At 49.8% G+C, this 20013-nt stretch overlaps 1 protein-coding gene across 4 annotated transcripts in view; it reads right to left on the reverse strand.

Annotated features, from left to right (window-relative positions):
* Nucleotides 1-16787: 16787 nt before the first annotated feature.
* IL4R (interleukin 4 receptor) overlaps nt 16788-20013 on the reverse strand; it is a 50040-nt gene continuing 46814 nt past the window's right edge. For all 4 annotated transcript variants that reach the window (XM_068966972.1, XM_068966971.1, XM_068966974.1 and 1 more), the window contains exon 10: nt 16788-19299. In XM_068966972.1, the coding sequence (XP_068823073.1) occupies nt 17790-19299 (1510 nt within the window). In that variant the 3' untranslated portion in view covers nt 16788-17789. The remainder of the gene's footprint in view (nt 19300-20013) is intronic.

The raw sequence follows: 20013 nt of genomic DNA on the forward strand, positions 1-20013 counted from the left end.
CGAATCCTGTCCCTTTGCGTTTCTGTAGCAGCTTGATTGGTTATATCATTGGCCTTTGGTGATGCAATGCAGTCTCCAGCCCCTCTCCCTCCCCAGGAGACTGAAGGGAGGGGTGGCAGTTCCCCTCTAATCTCAAGGTTGGTTCCCCTGGCAACCAGCCTCCCTCATTAGATGACTTAGGGGCTTCCCAAAGGTCACCTCATTAACATAACAAAAGACACTGAATGCTCTTTTCACTTAGGAAATTCTGAGGGTTTTAGGAGCTCTGTGCCAGGAACAGGGAGGAAGACCAAAAGCGTATTTCTTCTTATAAGTCACAATATCAGACCAGGTCATGTATCTGGGGAGTATTATGGGCTGAAGGGGGGCTTCCCTGGTGGCTCAGAAGGTAAAGAATCTGCCTGCAATGCAGGAGACCTGGGTTTGATCCCCGGGCTGGGAAGATCCCCTGGAGAAGGGAATGGCAACCCACTCCAGTTCTTTTGCCAGGGAAATCCCACAGACAGAGGAGCCTGGCGGGCTACAGTCCGTGGGGTCGCAAAGGTCGGACGCGACTGAGCGAGTGAGCACAGCACAAGCGCCACGGCCTGAAGGGGTGAGGGGAAGGAGCGGAGGGCCAGGCTGCAGGGGGTCTGGGACCTGGTCTGTAGACCTGCATCTTCCAGACTTTCGATCCCCAGCCACACGGCCACAGCTTATTTCTTCCAGACTGACATGTTTCTCCATCACCTTTTTTTTTCTTTGATGTGGACCATTTTCAAAGGTTTTACTGAATTTGTTACAGTAGTGCTGCTGCTTTATCTTTTGGTCTTTTGGTCACAAGGCATGTGGGGTCTGGACCAGGGATCAAGCTCGCACCCCCTGCACGGGGAGGCGAAGTCTTAACCACTGGATTGCCAGGGAAGTCCCTCTCCATCGCTTTTTGCTTAAATTTTTTCTTCATGCTGATTTACCTTTTTTATTTAAAGAACTTTAATTTTTTAAGATTTATTTATTTATTCATCTTAGTTTCAGCATAGGGGGGTCTAGTTCTGTGATCAGGGATCAAACCCGGGCTTCGTGCCTTGGGGTCATGGAGTCTTAGCCACTGGACCACTAGGAAAGTCCCAAGAACTTCATTTTTGCAAGAAACACTGCCATCATCACAAACGGAGAGCCTGCCTTCCTTGTCATAATAGAAATGAACTATTAATACGAGGACAATGATCCCGAAAATGAGGTATGAAATTCTGGCTGGGTACTATAGCGTTTAGAGGGCTAGTCGGACCAAGAGAAAGAGAACCGAAAAAGGAATCACTTTCTCAGTTTGATGTTCTTTTACTCCACACCCATTTGCCACTTAAAACCATCTTCAGGACCCCAGGGGTTGTGTCCTCTACCTGGGTTACTCCTGGGGTATGTGTCCCACGGTTCTGGCTAATGGAAGCCAGGAGGCAGTTGTGAATAGGAAAAGGACACAGAAAAATAGCCCAGGTCATGGTGGGGAGAGTGTTTGAGAAGATGCTGTTTGCATAATTCCAGGTGATAAAAAGGAGGAGACTGACTTGGCCAAATAGAGTTGTTGGAGAGATGAGATGCTAGGCATGGGCTGCCAGAGCCTTAATCTCGGCAGGGAGGGAGGAGGGAGTAATGCGGAGGTGATGCTCACTCTTTAGATTTAGCAGTTGAGACTGGGACCCGGAAGGAGGAGGTGTGGGGAGGAGGATGAAGAATTCAGCTGGGGATACACTGAGTCTGAGATACGGACGCATCCGTGGAGAGATCATTCACTTGTTCAGAAAGTATTTCTTGAGCACCTACTATGTACCACGCTCTGTTCTAAGACCCTGGGGTAGAGCGGTGAACCAACCCCAAATCTCTGTCCCTGTGAAGTCTACCTTCTAGCGGAGGACATGAGAGACTTGATGAGAAATCAAGGACTTACTATTACATACAGTATATCATCTGGAGAAGGAAATGGCAGCCCACTCCAGTACTCTTGCCTGGAAAATGCCATGGACGGAGGAGCCTGCTAGGCTACAGTCCATGAACTGCAAAGAGTCACACACGACTGAGCAACTTCGCTTCACAGTATATCAGGGGCATTCCAGGCAGCTCAGTGGGAAAAAGAATCCACCTGCAATGCAGGAGATGAATTTCGATCCCTGGATAAGGAGGATTTCCTGGAGAAGGGCATAGGAACCCACTCCTGGATTCTTGCCTGGAGAATCCCATAGACAGAGGAGCCTGGTGGGCTACAATCCATTGGGTCGCAGAGAATCGGACACGACTGAAGTGACTGAGCACGCACGCACAGTGTATCGAAACAGATGTCACATTAGCTAGTGCTGTGCACTAAGGAGGACATGTCTAGGAGGGAGATGTGGAAACTGAGATACACCCACTAGCAATCGGCTACATGGGTCTGGAGCTCAGGAGGTATACTTAGAAGACATCTTTCATTCATTCATTGAGCAAATGTTTCTTGAACACAGTCAGGCACTGTGCTGGGTGCTGGGCGACACAGTCCCTATCTCATGAAACTTGTCTGGATTTAGGGAAGGCTGTGATTGGCTATAATCTGTATGGACACAGATAAGATTCCCCATAGGGTGAGTGTGTGTGTGTGTGTGTGTGTAAAGGATGCCGAACATCTGTATGGACACAGATAAGATTCCCCATGGTGTGTGTGTGTGTGTGTGTGTGTGTGTGTAAAGAACCCCCAACATTTCAAGGAGGGCAGAGAAGACCTGGGAAAGGAGCCTGACCAGAAGCAAACAGCCTGTAGCAAAAACACCCAGAAGGGCGGAGCTTTAAGAACAAGAGGGAAGCTGGTACCACAGAAAGCTAGGGATTGAAAGAGGCCTGGGACTGGCATTCAGTGTCCATGAAAGCAAGCTCCTGGCAGAAGTGCAGGCAGCTCCCGCACAGAGAGGATGGTGGAGGAGGGGGTGTGCTGGGAGGAAGTGGAGATGGAGACAGAAGACAGTTTTCGAGAACTGTGGCTGAGAAGGAAGGAAAGAGAAAGAGAGAGGGAAGGAGAAGTCGGAGGTCAGTGGAGGGAAGCTTTAGTCTGCAGATGGAAGGGACTAGAACACATTGATAGGAAGAAGTCTGCTCAGGGATGAAAGTGAAAACGTAGGGAAGTGATGGGGTCTGGGGGACCAGAGGGAGTGGGGGGAGCCCTAGAGAGAAAGAAAGACTCCGTGTCAGGAGAGGCTACAGAATCTGAGGGGCTCAGGGCAAAATGAAAATGCAGGCCTTCTTGTTCAAAAAGTACTAAGCATTCAAGATAGTGATTCTCGGTATCTGGATGGGGAAGGGGCAAGAGGCTTGTTTTGGCTAAGCTGAGACCTCAGGCCACCTGATAGACACACCTGGTTGCAGGTGGAGCAGACGGTTACCGTCACACTCTTCACCAAGATCCCATGAGGTGAGCAACTGACCTCCACCTTCCCGTATGCCTGCATCCAGCTCTCTCCAGTGAATAGTGGATGTGGGTGGGAAGGGCTAGGCCGAGTGGTTTCCAGAGGGCCAAGGGGTACAGGAGTAGGTGGCTAAGACCCTCTCTCAGGTCAGCAGACAGATGGCAGGGGATGTGAGCAGAGTCTCCAAGCCTTGGCACATGCTCCACTGTCCCATGGGACTTCCTTTACACAGCTCAGGTTCAAAGATAAGATGATTAGGAAGTTTAGCAAGAGGACCTCAGAGCATCAACAGCCAGGGTCCACCCTCAGCAGAGTCCAGGGATACCCTCAGGATGGACGACGTTGGCGAATGAATGAATGAATGATTGACACGGGGTGACCAAGCTTCAGTGAGCGAGGCCCGTAACTTTATTTTCAAAAAGAACTTTTATACCTTGACTTGTACATAGAGGGAAATGAAAGATGCAAAGTCATACAGAGTCAGCCCAAACCTTCCATCTGTGTTGTCTTTATCGAAACCAGGATTTTTTCTGCATACCTTTCCCATAAACAATGTTGTGTACATTATCTTCTGGCCTTGGAGGCCTGTGGACATTTTATGACCCTCTTTTGATAAAGGCTGCTCAACCAGAAAACTTATTTTCCCTTGAAGTGTTTTTTCTTTATATTTCTAATCTATGTCAGCCTCAGAAAGTATTAAACAGAGTTCCATTCTCACGGAGCAAAGGTGCAGCGAGTTACAACAAAGAAAGAACCAGTTAGCTCAAAGGTCTGATGTGGTTACATTCAAGGCTACTACTTGTTTTTCTTACATGCCAGCTACGTTAACTAATGCACTCCCAGGTGTACAATGGATAAGGGACATGGGAACTTGGCAGCAAGCATTGGCTCAACAGTGAAATCCCACACCAGCACTACTCTAATAGTCTTTAACTCTTCGAAAGGCTCTATATTTTTAGAATATTTTAGGCTTCCTATGCCTCTCACGGTTGGAAGGCTGTAAACAATCACATGCGTAGCTGCAAGAGTCTGGATAAACCTTTCAGGCAAGCTAGAAAGCCATCAAAGGGGTTTGAATTGAAACACTCCTATCATGTCCAGGAGACTTATTAGCTAGAGCCCTAAGATGACTTTTTCCAGAGAAATGTGGTTGGGGACAGCCCCCTGTTAATGTCAGAAGAGTTGGTGAAAGACATAAAATAGTAAGAGAGACAGATTCTGGTTTGGGGGTAGATGCTCGAGCAGGTCCAGGGGGTCTCTCGAGTCCTGAAGCCTTGCTTATCAGGTCTCTTCCGCATGACCTTGTCATGGGTGGGATGGCCCAGGGAGTCCCTCGAGTCCTGAAGCCTTGCTTATCCAGTCTCCTTTGCATGGCCTTGTCATGGGTGGAATCTCCTGTGCTGGCTCCCAGCAATCAAGGACCCTGGTGTCCTGTCCTTGAGGTTCAGCCCTGCACCATGTCCACTTTAGCAAGAGATAATGGATGCTGATGGAGGTAAGGAGCAGGCAGAGATACAGCAGAGCCTTCTGGAAGTGGGAATTGGGTGACAAAAATGAGGGAGAGGATGGTGATGGAGGAAGGGCTTGAGGAAAAGAAGGCTGGGATGTGTCCAGATGCAGGAGAAGTATCTGTGGATTCGTTTCCTACTGCTGCGGTAAGCAGTGGCCTGAAATACAAAAATGTGTTACCTTCTAGTGCTGGAGGTCAGAGGTCTGAAATTGGTCTCACTGAGCTGAAAACCAAGATGTCAGCAGGGCTGTGTGCCTTCAGGAGACACAAAAGGAGAGTCTGCTCCTGGACTTTTCTAACCTCTAGCGGTTTCCTGCCTAGAAAACCGCTAGCTCCCGGCTAGCTTAAATTTAACCGCTAGCTAAAATTTAACCACTAGCTAAAATTACTTAGCTCCCGGCTCCTTCTTGCACCTGCAGAGCCAGTAGGGTAGCATTTTCAAATCTCTCTCTGACTCTAACTCTCCTACATCCCTCTTTGACTTATAAACTCTGATTCTATCAGCCCATCCACATAATCAGAATAATCTCCCATCTCAAGGTCAGTTAATTAGCAATCTCATTCCATCTGCAACTCTGATTCTCCCTTGCAGTGTAACATGTCCACAGTTTCCAGAGATTAGGATGTGATCGTTTTTAGGGGTTCGTTACTCTACTGACTACAGTCTTTAAAGCTGCTCTGTGATTACAAAAGAAAAACTACATGGTTTAAACAAAAGCATGTTTATGGTTTGTTTCAGAAAACAGAGGTCGATTTGATCACATGGTGATATCATCAAAGATCCAGGCCCTTTCTTTTTTTCCCTCTCACTCTGCCACATTCAGAACACTATCTTTCTTCTCCAAGCTTGTCCCCTCATGATCACAAGATGGCTGCCAAACCACCAGACATCACATCCAAAGCAGAACAGAAGGTGGCAAAGGGGCCTTTCTTAACTGTGCCCTCTTTGATTAAAAAGGAGAACTATGAGCTTTCTCCTCACTTCCATGGCAGAGAGGAAGGAGAGACAGAGCAGATATGTTGACCAACTCAAGCTGAATTTACCAGCTGAAATCAGAAAATGCCAATTCCCAGACAGGGTGGGGTGTCAGTGCATAGGAGTAAGGGTTTGGGTGGCCAGAGTCAGAGATTGGTCTCTGGGCTGGGGTCAAAGGCAATTCCGTGGCCAGGGCTGGGGATCAGCACGTGGCTGGGCCCGATGTGCAGCCAGGATCACGAATAGGTCCACGGCTGGGTGAGGAACCAGTCTACAGCTTGAGTCAGAAGTCATTTTGTGGTTGGAGTCAAGTTTCAACCTAGAAGTTCGTTTTGTGTTTCTCTCTCTCTCTCTGCATCTTGGTCTCTCTTGTTTTGCTCTCCTTCTCTGGAAAGACCTGTCATATAATAAATGTGAATATATGATGAGAAATGCATGATATCAACCTGTGCAAATGTACAAACTCCACCTCTGCATGCGGATGGCTTGTAGAAGTGATGTGGACACAGATACAGTCGGTGGGGTCATTCCTTCAGGATGATTTTTGTCTCGGATTTCTATTGGTCCAGTTAGTCCATTAAATTTAGAATGTGGTTATTTCCTTTAATTATGTTTCATGCCCTCCCCTGGGCTTCCCTTGTGGCTCAGCTGGTAGAGAATCTGCTTGCAATACAGAAGACTTAGAGATTTCCTGGAGAAGGGAATGGCTACCCACTCTAGTTGGAGAAGGCAATGGCACCCCACTCCAGTACTCTTGCCTGGAAAATCCCATGGATGGAGGAGCCTGGAAGGCTGCAGTCCATGGGGTTGCTGAGGGTCGGACATGACTGAGCGACTTCACTTTCACTTTTCACTTTGATGCATTGGAGAAGGAAATGGCAACACACTCCAATATTCTTGCCTGGAGAATCCCAAGGACAGGGTAGCCTGGTGGGCTGCCGTCCATGGGGTCGCACAGAGTTGGACATGACTGAAGTGACTTAGCAGCAACCCACTCTAGTATTCTGGCCTGGAGAATTCCATGGACTGTATAGTCCATGGGGTCACAAAGAGTCGGACACGACTGAACAACTTTCACTTTCTCTCCATGACACCCACAGACCCATTCAGTATAATAACAATAATGCTAGGAAACATTCCGAAAGCATTAACTGTGTGCAGGCACCTCTTTCAGCCCTATGTGTATTAACACATTTAACTCTAACATCCATGAGGTCAGTACTATTATTATTCCCATTTTACAGAGGAGGAAGGAAGCATAGCCAGGCACGACTGGCTCTGAGCCACACCGCTGATCCTTGGAGCACCTTGAGCTCCTAACGTAAGTCAAGCCCTTTACCAGGTGCTGGAGGAGATGGAGGAGAAAGGCAGGGATGAAAGAGAGGTGAGGTCAGGAAGGTGGAGATACCCCAGGTCTAGTTTTCTGGGTGTGGCTCCTCCCTGGGCACTGATGCAGGCGCAGGACAAGAGTGGGCCACTAGGGGGCAGCAAGAACCAAGGAGCTGGTCTCCAGCCAATCTGCTCTGCCCGGCCTCCTGCCCTCGGCTCCTTAATAAAGCTGGAAAAGGGTGGGATTTTAAGGAAGATCTGGCGCTGCTCTACTGCTGTCAGGAAGCTTCGGCAAGTGAATCACAAGAACAGCTGGGCATCGCCTGGCTTTCACCCATCAAGACATCCACTCCTCACTCCACCACTGTGGGCTGCCAGGGGACTCCTCTTATCCATCTTCGCTGGGGAGGAAACAGGCCCAGAGGGGTCAATACTTTGTCCACAGTCACACAGCTCCGAATTGGCAAAGGTCGGTTCCAAACTGAGGCAGGATGAGTGCAGAGCCCTTGCTTCTCTGAGTCTCAGTGTTCTCACCTATAAAAGGGGTAGAAGAATCTAGACAAACGGCAAACAAGAGTGGTTAGCAATCGGGGTACATCATGGAAACGTCTCCCACAGAGGCCTCCGGCTGCTGTGAGGATCCAGTAAGATCAGATGCCTCTCTTGCAGCGGGGACTCAGAAACTTCTAGCTGTTTGTGTGGGTATGTGCGTGTTTAATTAATAACTTTCGTGGGAAAATAATGTCAGAAAGATTATTCAACAGGATGTTAACAGAGATACACCTTTGAAAACAAACATAACATTTGGGGACCGCCCACGTGGTGCCAGGTGCCTGGAAGGGGGATGGGATTTCCGGTGGTTTTCACTTTCCTATTTATACCTTTAGGTTTTCTCTGAATCAGAGAAGGCCAGCACGTGCCAATTTAGTAATCAGAAAAAAAACTGGTAAGTAGGGGGTTTTGGTGTTTTTTTTTTTTAATAAAAAAACTAAAGTGAAAACAGTCCCCACCTTGCCATCCCCACCCCCCTGGAAAAATCTTTGCAAAATCGAGGCTGGGGGTATGCGGAGTTGGGTTGGAGAGACCCTGAATTCAGTGTCTCTGGAGGTCTCTCCAGGTTTTGAGAACTTCCTAAGGGGTGCACCAAGCCCTCTTTGGTGCTGCTATTGTGGGACCTCTCTCTTGCTCTCCACACCTCTGGTCCACATTTGAGGGGAATGGTGGGAAACTCATGCTGCTAGCATCTTGCTCTGCCCACACCAGCTGCCAGCTTCCTACTTGGCCAGGGCAGTCTCGCACTGGTCCCACCAGATCCGTTAGACCCCGCCCCTCCATAGCTCTGGGGCTAACATTTGAGGCAGTCTGACCCATAGCTCTCCTTTCGTCTCTCCGGACCAATACCGTTTCTCCTCCACGCTGAGGCAATTGATAAAGTTGTACCTTGGGCTTTAATAATCTAGCCCCACACTGTCCCTACTGTAATCACTAGCCACCTGTGACTATTTAAATATTAATTCAATAAAATTTAAAAAATCAGTTCCTCAGCCACACTAACCATATGTCAAGTGTATAACAGCCATAGGTGGCTAGTTCTACGGTATTGGACAAAGTGAAAGTTTTCCATCATAGCAAAAATTTCTGTTGGATAGCCTTATTCTGGACACTTATTTGTCTTGCTATAAATCCCTTCCTGATGTAACACGGAGTAGGACTCTATGGGGCCATCTGGGGACAGATCCCTCCCCCATATCCTCTGCGGTAGCTCCTCTCTGAAGTCCCTAGATGACACTTCCTCAGCTGATTTATGGATGCTAAAACCACTACCAAATGGAAGAAATTAACTGCTTGATACAGATGAGCCCCAGACTTACGAGCACCTAAAAACTGATACCTCACCAGCAACCAATCAGAGAACAGTGCCTGAGCTGATCACACACCCTGTGACTCCCCACTCCCTCACCTGCCCTTTAAAAATGCTTTGCTGAACCCCTTGGGAGTTTGGAGAGTTCAGGGTGTTCTGAGCATGAGCCACCCGCTCTCCTTGCACGGCCCAGCAATATACATTTCTCTGCTCCAAACTCCAGAGTTTTGGTTTGATTGGTTTCGCTGTGCATTGGACGCATTAACTTGAGTTGGTAACACTCTAAGATTGTTCCTTGAAGCAATATCCTCTCTTTTCTGATTCTGTCTCTAAAAAACATAAAGTAAAAACTTTGATCCACGATCATAATTGGAGAAATTTGTTTCTGGTTTAACAATCGCTCTTCAGGAGTAATTACTCAATTGCTATTTCAGCGAAGGAGTGAATCACAGCGCCTGGTGTGAGGAAGTCCTGACCACAAAGTAAATTTGGAGAGACAGCAGTGAGCAACAGCTGGAAGCGAGACCGATATCGAATGCGGGTTGCGGTGGTGAGAGTGCTGAATCCTAACCACTAGACCACCAGGGTCTATCTAGCTCTTATCTGCCTTGAAAAAAAATTTTGACAAGGAGACAGAAAATCGAGAGCCAGGTAACGCGTTTATTAGAAAAGCAGAGTAACATGCCAACATACGAGCTTAGAGAAAGTCATGCTTCGGGGACTTTCAGAGTGGAACTGGAACAAGCCACTCCAGTATTCTTGCCTGGAGAATCCCCACGGACAGAGGAGTCTGGTGGGCTACAGTCCATGGGGTTGCAAAGAGTTGGACAGGACTGAGTGACAAGCGCAATGCAGAATGGCAGGTGCCATTTTGTGCTTGTGCAGTTGAGGTCTCCCTGACCCCAAGGATGAGGAGTTTGTGACTTCTGGATCTTTTTACCCATGCAGGGCTTAATTCCTCTCTGCCCCTGCTGTTACTGTTATCTTCAAGTGTTCCCAGGAGGCCAAGTCCAGCTATTTCCCCTGTTCCTGCTGTTATTTCTATCTGAAGTGTAACCAGGAGGCTGGCTGTAAATGTCTAACCCAGAGCCCATCTATTCCTGGCTTCAAGAAATGCAAACAGGAGGCTAGTTGTAAGTGTCTGGCTTGAAGTCCATCTGTCTCCTACCTCTGAAGGAGTAGACAGAAGCTAGAGCATGAGGGTGGAGGGCAGGGATGGTCTTCTGTGTCAGGATCAGCCAAAAGCAGCGGGGGTAATTGGGGGCTTCCCATGGAGGTTTGGAGTGTCTACTGGAAAAAAAAAAAAAAGGCACAACCTAAAAGCTGAGAATTAATTTTCATTTGGGGACATTACCGGGAACTACGTAACCACAGATAGCTCTGTGTAGCCTCTCAGATAGCTCTGAGGCCTGTTCCAAAGAGGTAAGGGGGGAGCCAGTATATACAGGCGTTTTTGCTGAGGGGAAAAAAAAACGTAGTCGAACATCAAAAGATTACTTCTAATTACAAAAGCAGACATTTCAAACTAATGATTTTAGTGTTTATGTATGGGAAGAAGCAAGAGTCTGGGCTTACTGAAATTACTCCTTTGATGTACATCTTCACTTTTTAGGGCCAATATCCTGTTTTCCTTCATCCTGAAAACCTGAAAGTGGAGAATTATGTTTTATTTGGGGACATTACTGAGAACTAAGTAGCCAGAGACACAGCCTGTTAGATAGCTCTGAGGCTCTGTTCCAGAGGTAAGGAAAGAGCCAGAATATAGAGGAGGTTTTGGTAAGGGGGTGGGGGGGAAGTGCAGTGGGACATCGAAAGATGACTTCTAATTACAAAAACAGAATCTCAGACTAATGATTTTAGTGTTTTTCTCTGTATGGGAAGAAGCAAGAGTCTGGGCTTACTGAAATTACTCCTTTGATATACATCTTAACTATCTAGGGGTCAATATCCTGTTTTTCGCCATCCTGAATTCCCTTGGGGCTCGGGGCTCCCTGGGATGGGAGAGGTGGGCAGCTGAGAGAGCTAACAGGCAGGAAGGGCAGAGGTCTCCAAACGGAGGAAATAGGCTGCAAATGTCTCTCACCTGGTTCCACCCGATCTTATCTTTTCTCAAACCTTGAGCTAACCAACGCGTTTTTCTTATGGAAATGTTTTCCTTAAGCTATGTTAATGAAACTACGTATTTGCTTTGGAATACTGGAGTGGGTTGCCATTTCCTTCTCCAATGCATGAAAGTGAAAAGTGAAAGTGAAGTTGCTCAGTCGTGTCCAACTCTTAGCGACCCCATGGACTGCAGCCTACCAGGCTCCTCCATCCATGGGATTTTCCAGGCAAGAGTACTGGAGTGGGTTGCCATTGCCTTCTCCGTTCGTCAAAATGGTTCCACCTAAGACCAACTTTTGGCTGATAATAGCTCAACAAACCAGTATTCATATACACTGCTTTATGGCTGGGGGATGTCACACCTTGTGCCATCCTATCTTAAAACTGCATATTGTGGGAGAGGGGCCTGGTGAAACTCTGTCAGCCTTTCGTGTTTCTCTTACCTGATTAATAACTTTCGAACAGACATAAACTCCGGGAGTTGGTGATGGACAGGGAGGCCTGGCGTGCTGCAGTTCGTGGGGTCGCAAAGAGTTGAACACAACTGAGCGCCTGAACTGATGAAACAGATATAAAACAGCTTGCTAAAACTAGCGGGGGGCGGGGGCATTCTCCGTTCCCCTTCTGATGTCTGTGTCAGAAGCTTTCTCTGTCCCTTTTTATATTTTAATAAAACTCTGCTATATAAAAGCTCTTGAGTGATCAAGCCTGGTCCCTGGTCCCAAAATTAAATCTTCGGAGATCACAAATCTGACACTGTTCACCGTAAACTGTCAGCTGCAGTCACTGATGGCTTGTTGATGGGCAGCATTTGTTATTTAGTAGACTGGCCTGTGGGCTTTCCTGGTGGTTCTGACGGTAAATAATCTGCCTGCAATTCGAGAGCCCTGGGTTCGATCCCTGGGTTGGGAAGATTCCCCTGGAGGAGGGCATGGCAACCCACTCCTGTACTCTTGCCTGGAAGATCCCCATGGACAGAGGAGCCTGGTGGGCCACAGTCTATGGGGTTGCAAGGAGCTGGACACGGCTGAGCGACTAAGCATAGCACAGAATGGCAGGTAGCATTTTGTGTTGACTGAAATGGCAACATTTCTTTTTTAGTCCATGAGAGGAAGCCCAGAGCAGTAGCTGGGGCTGAGAATTCTACATTTCTTAAAGCAGGCGATAGAGTCACCTTGCGATCTCACTGATAAGATGGCTCGTTATGTCGACCTTGCAAACAAAGCACAAATCACAGTGATCCTTGAGACTGACCAAATTGCCCGAGTGGCATCCTGTTATCTCACTGGTGCCTATCTTCTCAAAGCTGCGAGACCGCCAGATTCCAGACCTCTGGCTACGTCACCATCCCTGGTAGGCAGTTAAAATAGGAAACAGGAGTCCTGAATGGCGGTGGCTAAAAGACAAGGCCTGTGGAAACAGAACAAAGGAAGTCCGAGGGCCGGAGTGAGGACCTCAGGCAGAACGAGCAGACCCCCGGCCCAGTTTACCCAGGGCAGGCCCGGGGGGAGGAGAAATCATAAGAAGAGGGGCCAGAGGGCCGGGCTCTCTCTTCTCTTCATGTCTTTGGGTTGGCATTCCCTCATGCCTCCTCAAGGATGTATTTTCCTGCTATTTTCTAAATAAAACTGAGCTGTAACACTGATCTGTCTAAGAGCTATAACACGGTCTGTCCAAGACCTGTGACTCACCTAGAGCTTTAATATCCGTCACTTCAAATCTTTGTTGAGACGAGACAGAACCGAGGCGATTACGCTCGCCTGATAATCCCTTCAGAGAATTTTTCATTGGCGGGGTAGAAGAAGGACTCCATCAGAAAGGGAGAATGCTGGTTCTCCCTAAGAGCCCGCCATCCTCTCTTCCCTCTAATAAATTTCCTTTGCTTGCCTGGCTGCCCGGCTTGCTCTCTGTTTCTCTGCACTCGCCTTATAGCAGGTTGTACCTTTTTTCTCTTGACATCTGTGCCCCCCAGCAGGCTGGAGTAGACCCAGGAGATGATGAAGATGGTAATGTAGATTATCTTTAGGATGACCTTCCAATGCAGATTTTGTTATCCTTCCTATTTTACAAATTAAAAAAAAAAAAAAAACACGAAGCACACAGGCAGATAAACGAGGCAGAGCAGTCGTAGAGTCTGGGCCTTAACAAGAACCGTAGAGATCCCTGCCTAATTTGAAGACTAGCGCCTGGGAGGTCAAGACCAGATTTTAAGGGAATTTTAAAAAATCTTTTGCAAAGAAATTCCCAAGAAAGACCCTGGCGGCCAGCCAGTCCCCTGTGCTATAATTTTATGTATTTACTTATTTCTGGCTGTGCTGGGTCTTCGTTGCTTTTCAGGCTTTTCTCTCATTGTGGTGAGTGAGGGCCACTCTCTAGTTGTGGCGTGCAGGCTTCTCATTGTAGCGGCTTTTCTTGTTGCAGAGCATGGGCTCTAGGCATGCAGGCTTCAGTAGCCATGACTCCCAGACTCCACAGCCTGTGCTCAATAGTCGTGGCACACAGGCTTTGTAACTCCCCTGCCTGTGGGATCTTCCTGAATCAGACACAAACTCGTGTCTCCCGCATTGGCAGGGGGATTCTTTACCGCTGAGCCACCAGGGAAGGTCCCCACTCTGTGCTAATCAACACATTTCTGGTGGGGAACCACTTTACTCCTGAGTGAGAGTTGTCGGCAACCAGCATTTTAACCACCCCAGCTGCTGTTGTCAGGAGGAACCTTCCTGCTCCACTTGCGCAAGGTGAGAGGGAGTCCTATTGGAGGAACACCTCCAGTGCCTCCACTTCCTCTCCTGGACTCCTGCTTATGGATGGATTTCATCTGGGGACTGGGGAGACTGAAGCGAGGTGTCTACTGGACCATGTTTCCCGGTGGGTGGGGCTGATGTGCATTTAAGCCAAATATAAATTCCTTACTCCAGTCCTGGCTGACCTGATGTCTCACAACTGTTCCTGGCTCACTGCTGTAGCTGATCTTTCTATATGTGACTGTGCCAAACTCACTGTGCCTTGGGGTCTTGGCCCTTTGGTCTGTTCTCTGCCTAGAATACTCTTCCTCCAGACCATCCTGGTTCTCCCAGTCACAGAGGGCTCGGTTCAAATGTCACCTCCCTAAAGACCTCTGCTAACCCTCTTCCCCCCATCTCAGACTCCTATTTTCTTCATAGCACCTTTCAGGGTTTGTGGGTTTTTTTTTTTCCTTTTGTGTATTTATATTGTTGGTCATTTAGTCATGTCTTTTTGTGCCTCTGTCCATGGAATTTTCCAGGGCTTCCCTGGTGGCTCACACAGTAAAAACTCTGCCCGCGTAGCAGGAGACCGAGGTTTGACCCCTGTTGGGAAGATCCCCTGGAGAAAGATATGGCAACCCACTCCAGTGTCCTTGCCTAAGGAATCCCATGGACAGAGGAGCCTAGCTGGCTACAGTCCATAGGGTTGCAAAGGGTCAGACACAACTGAGCAACTAACACTTTTACTTTCAATGGAGATGGAAAGTAAAAGGCAAGAATACTGGAGTGGGTAGCCATTCCCTTCTCCAGAGTATCTTCCCAGCTATTTTTAAAATTTGGCTGCACTGAATCTTAGTTGCTGTATGAGGGATCTTCGATCTTTGTTGCAGCATGCAGAATCTTTAATTGTGGTATATGACATCTAATTCCCCGAGCAGGGGTTGAACCTGCATTGGGAGCCCGGAGTCTTAAACACTGGACCACTGGGGAAGTCCCTCCTTCTGTCTTTTTAATATCTGTCTCTCCCACTGAACTGTAAGATCCAGGAGGGAAGGGACTTTGTTCCCTCACCCCAGCACGCTTGCCTAGCACCTAGCAGGCTCTCAGTAAACATTGGTGGGATGCGTGGCTTTCTTGCTCTCTCTACTTCTTCCTTCCCTGGGCGGTGGGGAAACCACAACAGTGGCCTCCCACCAGCTTCCCTGAACCTGGGAGGGTGGATTTAAATCTGGATAAGAGATTGGACCTCGCAGGTGGTCCACTGGTTAAGCCTCCACTCACCACTGCTGGGGGTGTGGGTATGATCCCTGGTCGGGGAGCTAAGATCACATCATGTGCTCAAGGTAAGAAAAAATAGATGGGAAGTGTCTCTGTGTACTTCGCCATTCTAGTTTCCCGAAGCCCAGAGGATTCTGTAATATGAGCCTCAGCTGACAAGTTGGGTCTCACAACATCCTGGGGAGAGAATGAATCAGTCTCAATCCTGTTGGATTTATAACCCAACGAACTCTCCAGCACTCACCTGGGTGTTTTTTCTCTGTTGGATGCTTAGTTTTAAAATTCGATTTTCTAAGATGACTCACAGGCTAAGTGGATCAGAGCTGACATTTGAGATGGCGCCATGCTATTCATAAGATGGTGCATCGTGGTGGTTGGGAACCCTGCAGTCAGACCTGGATTCAAATCCTAGTTCCCAGGCTTTCCAGCTGTGTGACCCTAAGCTAAATCTCAACCTCTCTGGGCCAGCTGCCTTATCTGTAAAATTGGAATAATAACCTGCTTGCTAGAGCTGTGATATAGTCAGTGGATGGCACTTAGCATATTGCTTGATCCTAAGTAGTTACTTTTATTTTAAATTGTTACATTTTATTACCAAGCTCTCTTGAAGACAACAGGTGCAGAGGACTAGTTTGGGTTCCGTGGCTTGCTGCAGCTCGCTGCATGGGCAAGTCTCTTTTCAAGTCTCGCTGCATGGGCTCCTTCTAGAGCCGTTTCTCCATCAGCAAACTGTGTGGAGGGTGGTGATTCAGGCAGCTAAAGGGATAGATTCGGGTTCAGCACAAAGGAGACAGTTCTCACAAACATCAGGCTGCATGTGAGGTAATGAGTTCCCCATCACCTCTATAGTGTATTATGGAGAATGCCAGAGCGGAAGGCATGTCAAAAAGCCCCTCATTTTGCAAGCATCACAGTCGGTGCAGCAACTCAGAAATATAGAATGATTGCAGACAAAGGAGCTTAATTAAGATCCCCTGCCTGCATGTCTGAGGCCCACACCATACACCGACCACCCAGATGTCAAGCACAGATCACCTACAAAGGGCCTGGGCAATGGTGACCCTGCCTAGGTTCAGCTTTGGTCTGCCACTGGCTGAGTGACCTTGGCAAAGTAGCAGCTGCCAGTACAGCCCTGCCCACATCTCCTCCCTGTGCCAGAGGCCGCTCAAACAGCCCCCTGCTCTCAACCTGGACGTTTTTTCCTGGAGCAGCTGGAAGTGCTGGGGAGTTAATGCCCCTGGACACAGCCTTCAACCTAGGACAGATGGGAGTGTGTGGATAAACAGCCCAGCTCCCCACCTTGAGGCATGCACTGTGCCTAGCTTTCTGAAGCTCCCAGCGGCTGAAGCAGCTGTTGCCTGCGCTTCACACTCTGTGTGATAACACCTCTATTGCTTCCTGCCCTTCCCCACTCCCTTCCCCATTCTCCAAGCAGGGCCTCCTGGGATCACCTCCTATTTCAGTGAACTTCACTCGGAGAAACCCAAGCAGAGACAGCAAGTTACTTAACCTCTTGGGCTGGTCTCAGTTCCTCTGGATGGAAAGATTCTGTGAGCTAATAGAGATAAAACAGTCTCAAGGATGCCTGGCAGGATGTTTGTTTAATAAATGGTGGGGGGAAGGGGAAAGAGATAAAGAACCTTTATTTATACAAAACTGCGTCTCTTCCCATTCCACCCTCCTCAGCAAACACAAACACCAAGTGATGAAATAATTTTTGAGATGCATACAAACAAGCATTCTTCAACCTGAGGTGGGAGTTGATGATGTGTGGGTGATGTGCCTGGTGTTGGCGTCGGTCGCCCCAGCTCGCTGGATCAGGGGACCTGAGCCACACCTTCTGAAGCAGTGATGCCAGCAACTGCATCCCTGGGGGCACACGCCTGCCCCAAGGTCGCCAGGCATGCCTCTTCTCTGGGGATCCAATGCTTAACAGGAATCCCAGCCTTGCGTGGGAAGCTGGCCACAAGCTGTCACATCTCAGAAATCACAATTTATCATGTCCTTGGTTAACTCCACTTAATTAATCACCCCTCTGCAGCTCAGACCTTGCCCCCAGTGTCAACTTCTGTTGAATGAATAGACATCTCTGGGCAGATAACCACCCTTCTTGGACCTCAATTTCCCAAGGCCTCCCAAGTCAATTCCCCTGTTGGCTTGGTGAGTTTCTAGGCTCAGCATCCAATCTAGAGAGATGGTGGTAGCTACTCCAGAGTCTGGGCAAGAACTGGATAGCAGAGTGACAGAATATGCCTTGAGTATGACAGGGACCGTCTGCTGGCGCAGCTGTGAACTGATGAAGTGGCCAACAGCTCGTGCACAAGCCAAGGTGCCCAGGGAATCTCCAGATGACTGCAGGTGCCTCTGTGGGCACAGCTGCCTGGAGCCCCCCACTCCCATGGGAGGTGGTGAGCCGGGGCCAGCGAAGGGAGCTGGGGGCGTCCGGTCCCTGTAGACCCAGCATCTGACAACTTCACTCCAGAGTTCCCAGAGTCTTCCGGAACTCTGCCAGCCTGGCGGCCTTCCAGGGGGAGGCATTTCGCAGGCCTGATTAAGGCCCCCTCTCTCCCGTAGACGTCAGCAAGGAGCAGGCATGCACCTAGGAAGCGTCCATGCACGTGGGCCCTGGGGAGAGCACTGCAGGAGCCTGGCCTGAGCTCTGGGCATGGCTGGGGGCATTGAACAGAGGGCACTTCCCCTCCTCTAAGACACCCAAGGGTGCTAGGGAGGCCGCAGAGAGGCTGGCCTCCAGTGGAGCTCCCTGGGGCGGGGAGTCCGGGGCCTTCAGCGGACTCAGCAGAGGCGAGGACCTGTCCCCACAGCAGCAGCCGCAGCAGGGGCTGGCCACAATTTGAGCCTTGCCAGCTTCCTCCTGGCTGTGGCACTGCTTCAGATGGCCACACAGGTGGCAGGTGAGGGCTGAGTAGACGATGCCGTTGCCCAGGTCATCCCTGAGAGGGTCTGTGGCTGGCACCGGGGCGAAGAAGGGTTTCTGTCCATCGTCTCCCTTGACCGCTGGCTCCAACTCAGGCCACTCTGAGTCCTGAGGACTGTGAGGGGGTTCCAGGTCCAGGCCAAAAGTGAACAGGGGGATGGGAATGGGGGAAGGGGTCCCGGGGCAGGCAGAAGCGAGGCTCTGGAAGGGTTTGTAGCCCCCTTCCCCGCTGCTGGGCTCAACCCCAGAAGTCGCAGGGCAGCTGTCACTGCTGGCAAGCAAGCTGGAGAAGGCCTTGTAGCCGGCCTCTTCAGAGGGCCCGAAGCCGGCCAGCCCGCTATCCTGGGCGCTGCCCTCCTTCACCGCCTGCACAAATTCCCGGTAGCCGCTGCTAGGGGCCGAGGCGGGGCCGGGGGCCGCCCCGTGCTGGAGGACCCTCTGACGCAGGATCTGCTCCCAGGTTTCCGGTTCTGGCTGGGGGGTGGCGGGGATGTCGGGGTCCACCTCCCCCAGGCATTCGGCCAGCTGTGGGTCCGAGTCAAGCTCTCCAGGGCCCGAGGACTGGCTCAAGAAGGTGCTGAAGCTGCGGTAAGCGGGGTTGTCTGAGATGACGGCGGGCGTCTCTGGGAGAGGCAGGCTGGCTGGGTTCTGGGTTGCAGTGGCCGGAGGACTTGACTCTGGGCTCAGAGGCTGTTCCTTGTCCTCAGAGGATGCCTCCTGGGGCCCCACCCTTGGGAACTCGGCCCAGGGCCTCTGAGCATTCGCATTTCCTAAAGGGGGATGAAGGCAGGACTCCACACCTTGTGGACTAAAGCCCCCAGTCTCATCCCTGAGAAGGTGCAGGAACAGGCTCTCTGTCAGCCGGGCCGCGATGTCCTCTCTGCCCTCCTGGAAGAGGCCCCTGCTGTTCTCAGGTGACGGGCAGAAGCTCCCTTTATCTTCCTCTACTTCCTCTTCTTCCTTCTCCACTTGGGCCTCAAACAGCTCCACACACCGCACCACGCTGATGCTCTCTGGCCGGAGGATCGTCTTGCTGACCTCCACGGGGCACCATGCTACCTTCCCAGGACCCTGGGAAGGCCCATTTCTAGCAGCCTTAGAGAAGTCTTCATCCCTTTCCATGCCATGCTCCAGTAAACAGGGCAGGAGCTTGGCGAGACAAGTCTTCCAGTGTCTACAAAAACAAAGTTTCATCAGAGTTCACTTTCTCCTCTTGAAAAACTCCTATTCACCCTTCAAAGCCCAGCTCAAAATCACCCTGAACTGACGTTGAGACAGGCTGGGACCTGGGACACTTTGCTGCGCTGCTGCACTGGAACAAACCTCTCCTTGAGCAGCAAAATGTTAAGAAACTAAATGGAAGTAAAAATAACTGTGTGCGTGCTGCAGCTGGGGCAAGCGATGGACAAAAGGTACAAAAAGACCCCAAACCTCAACTGCCACTTTTGGAGAGTTGGGAGCAAAAATGGTGTCAGGAACAAAGGCAGGGTTCTGTGCATGCCCCCTGCACACCACACCACCAGAGAATCAGGCAAAACACCTATGCCACCTCTCCAGCCCAAGCCCTGGACACACCCCCACCCTCACCCTGTATAATGAACCAATTCGCCCCTCCCTGGGTAGTGAGCAAGGGAACCTGTTGCTTGTTCTCCACCCCTGCTCCCCACTGCAGCAGGGGCTCTAGTAAAGCCTTGCCAGGATTTCTTGTCTGACCTCTAATCAACTCCCCGGGTGGCGACAGTGGTAAAGAACCCGCCTGCCAGTGCAGGAGACATCAGAGATGTGGGTTCAATCCCTGTGTCAGGAAGATCCCCTGGAGGAGGGCAAGGCAACCCACTCCAGTATTCTTGCCTGGAGAGTCCCTTGGACAGAGGAGCCTGGTGGGCTA

This window comes from Capricornis sumatraensis, chromosome 3 (assembly GCF_032405125.1).
Source record: "Capricornis sumatraensis isolate serow.1 chromosome 3, serow.2, whole genome shotgun sequence".
In the NCBI taxonomy this organism is placed as follows: Eukaryota; Metazoa; Chordata; class Mammalia; order Artiodactyla; family Bovidae; genus Capricornis; species Capricornis sumatraensis.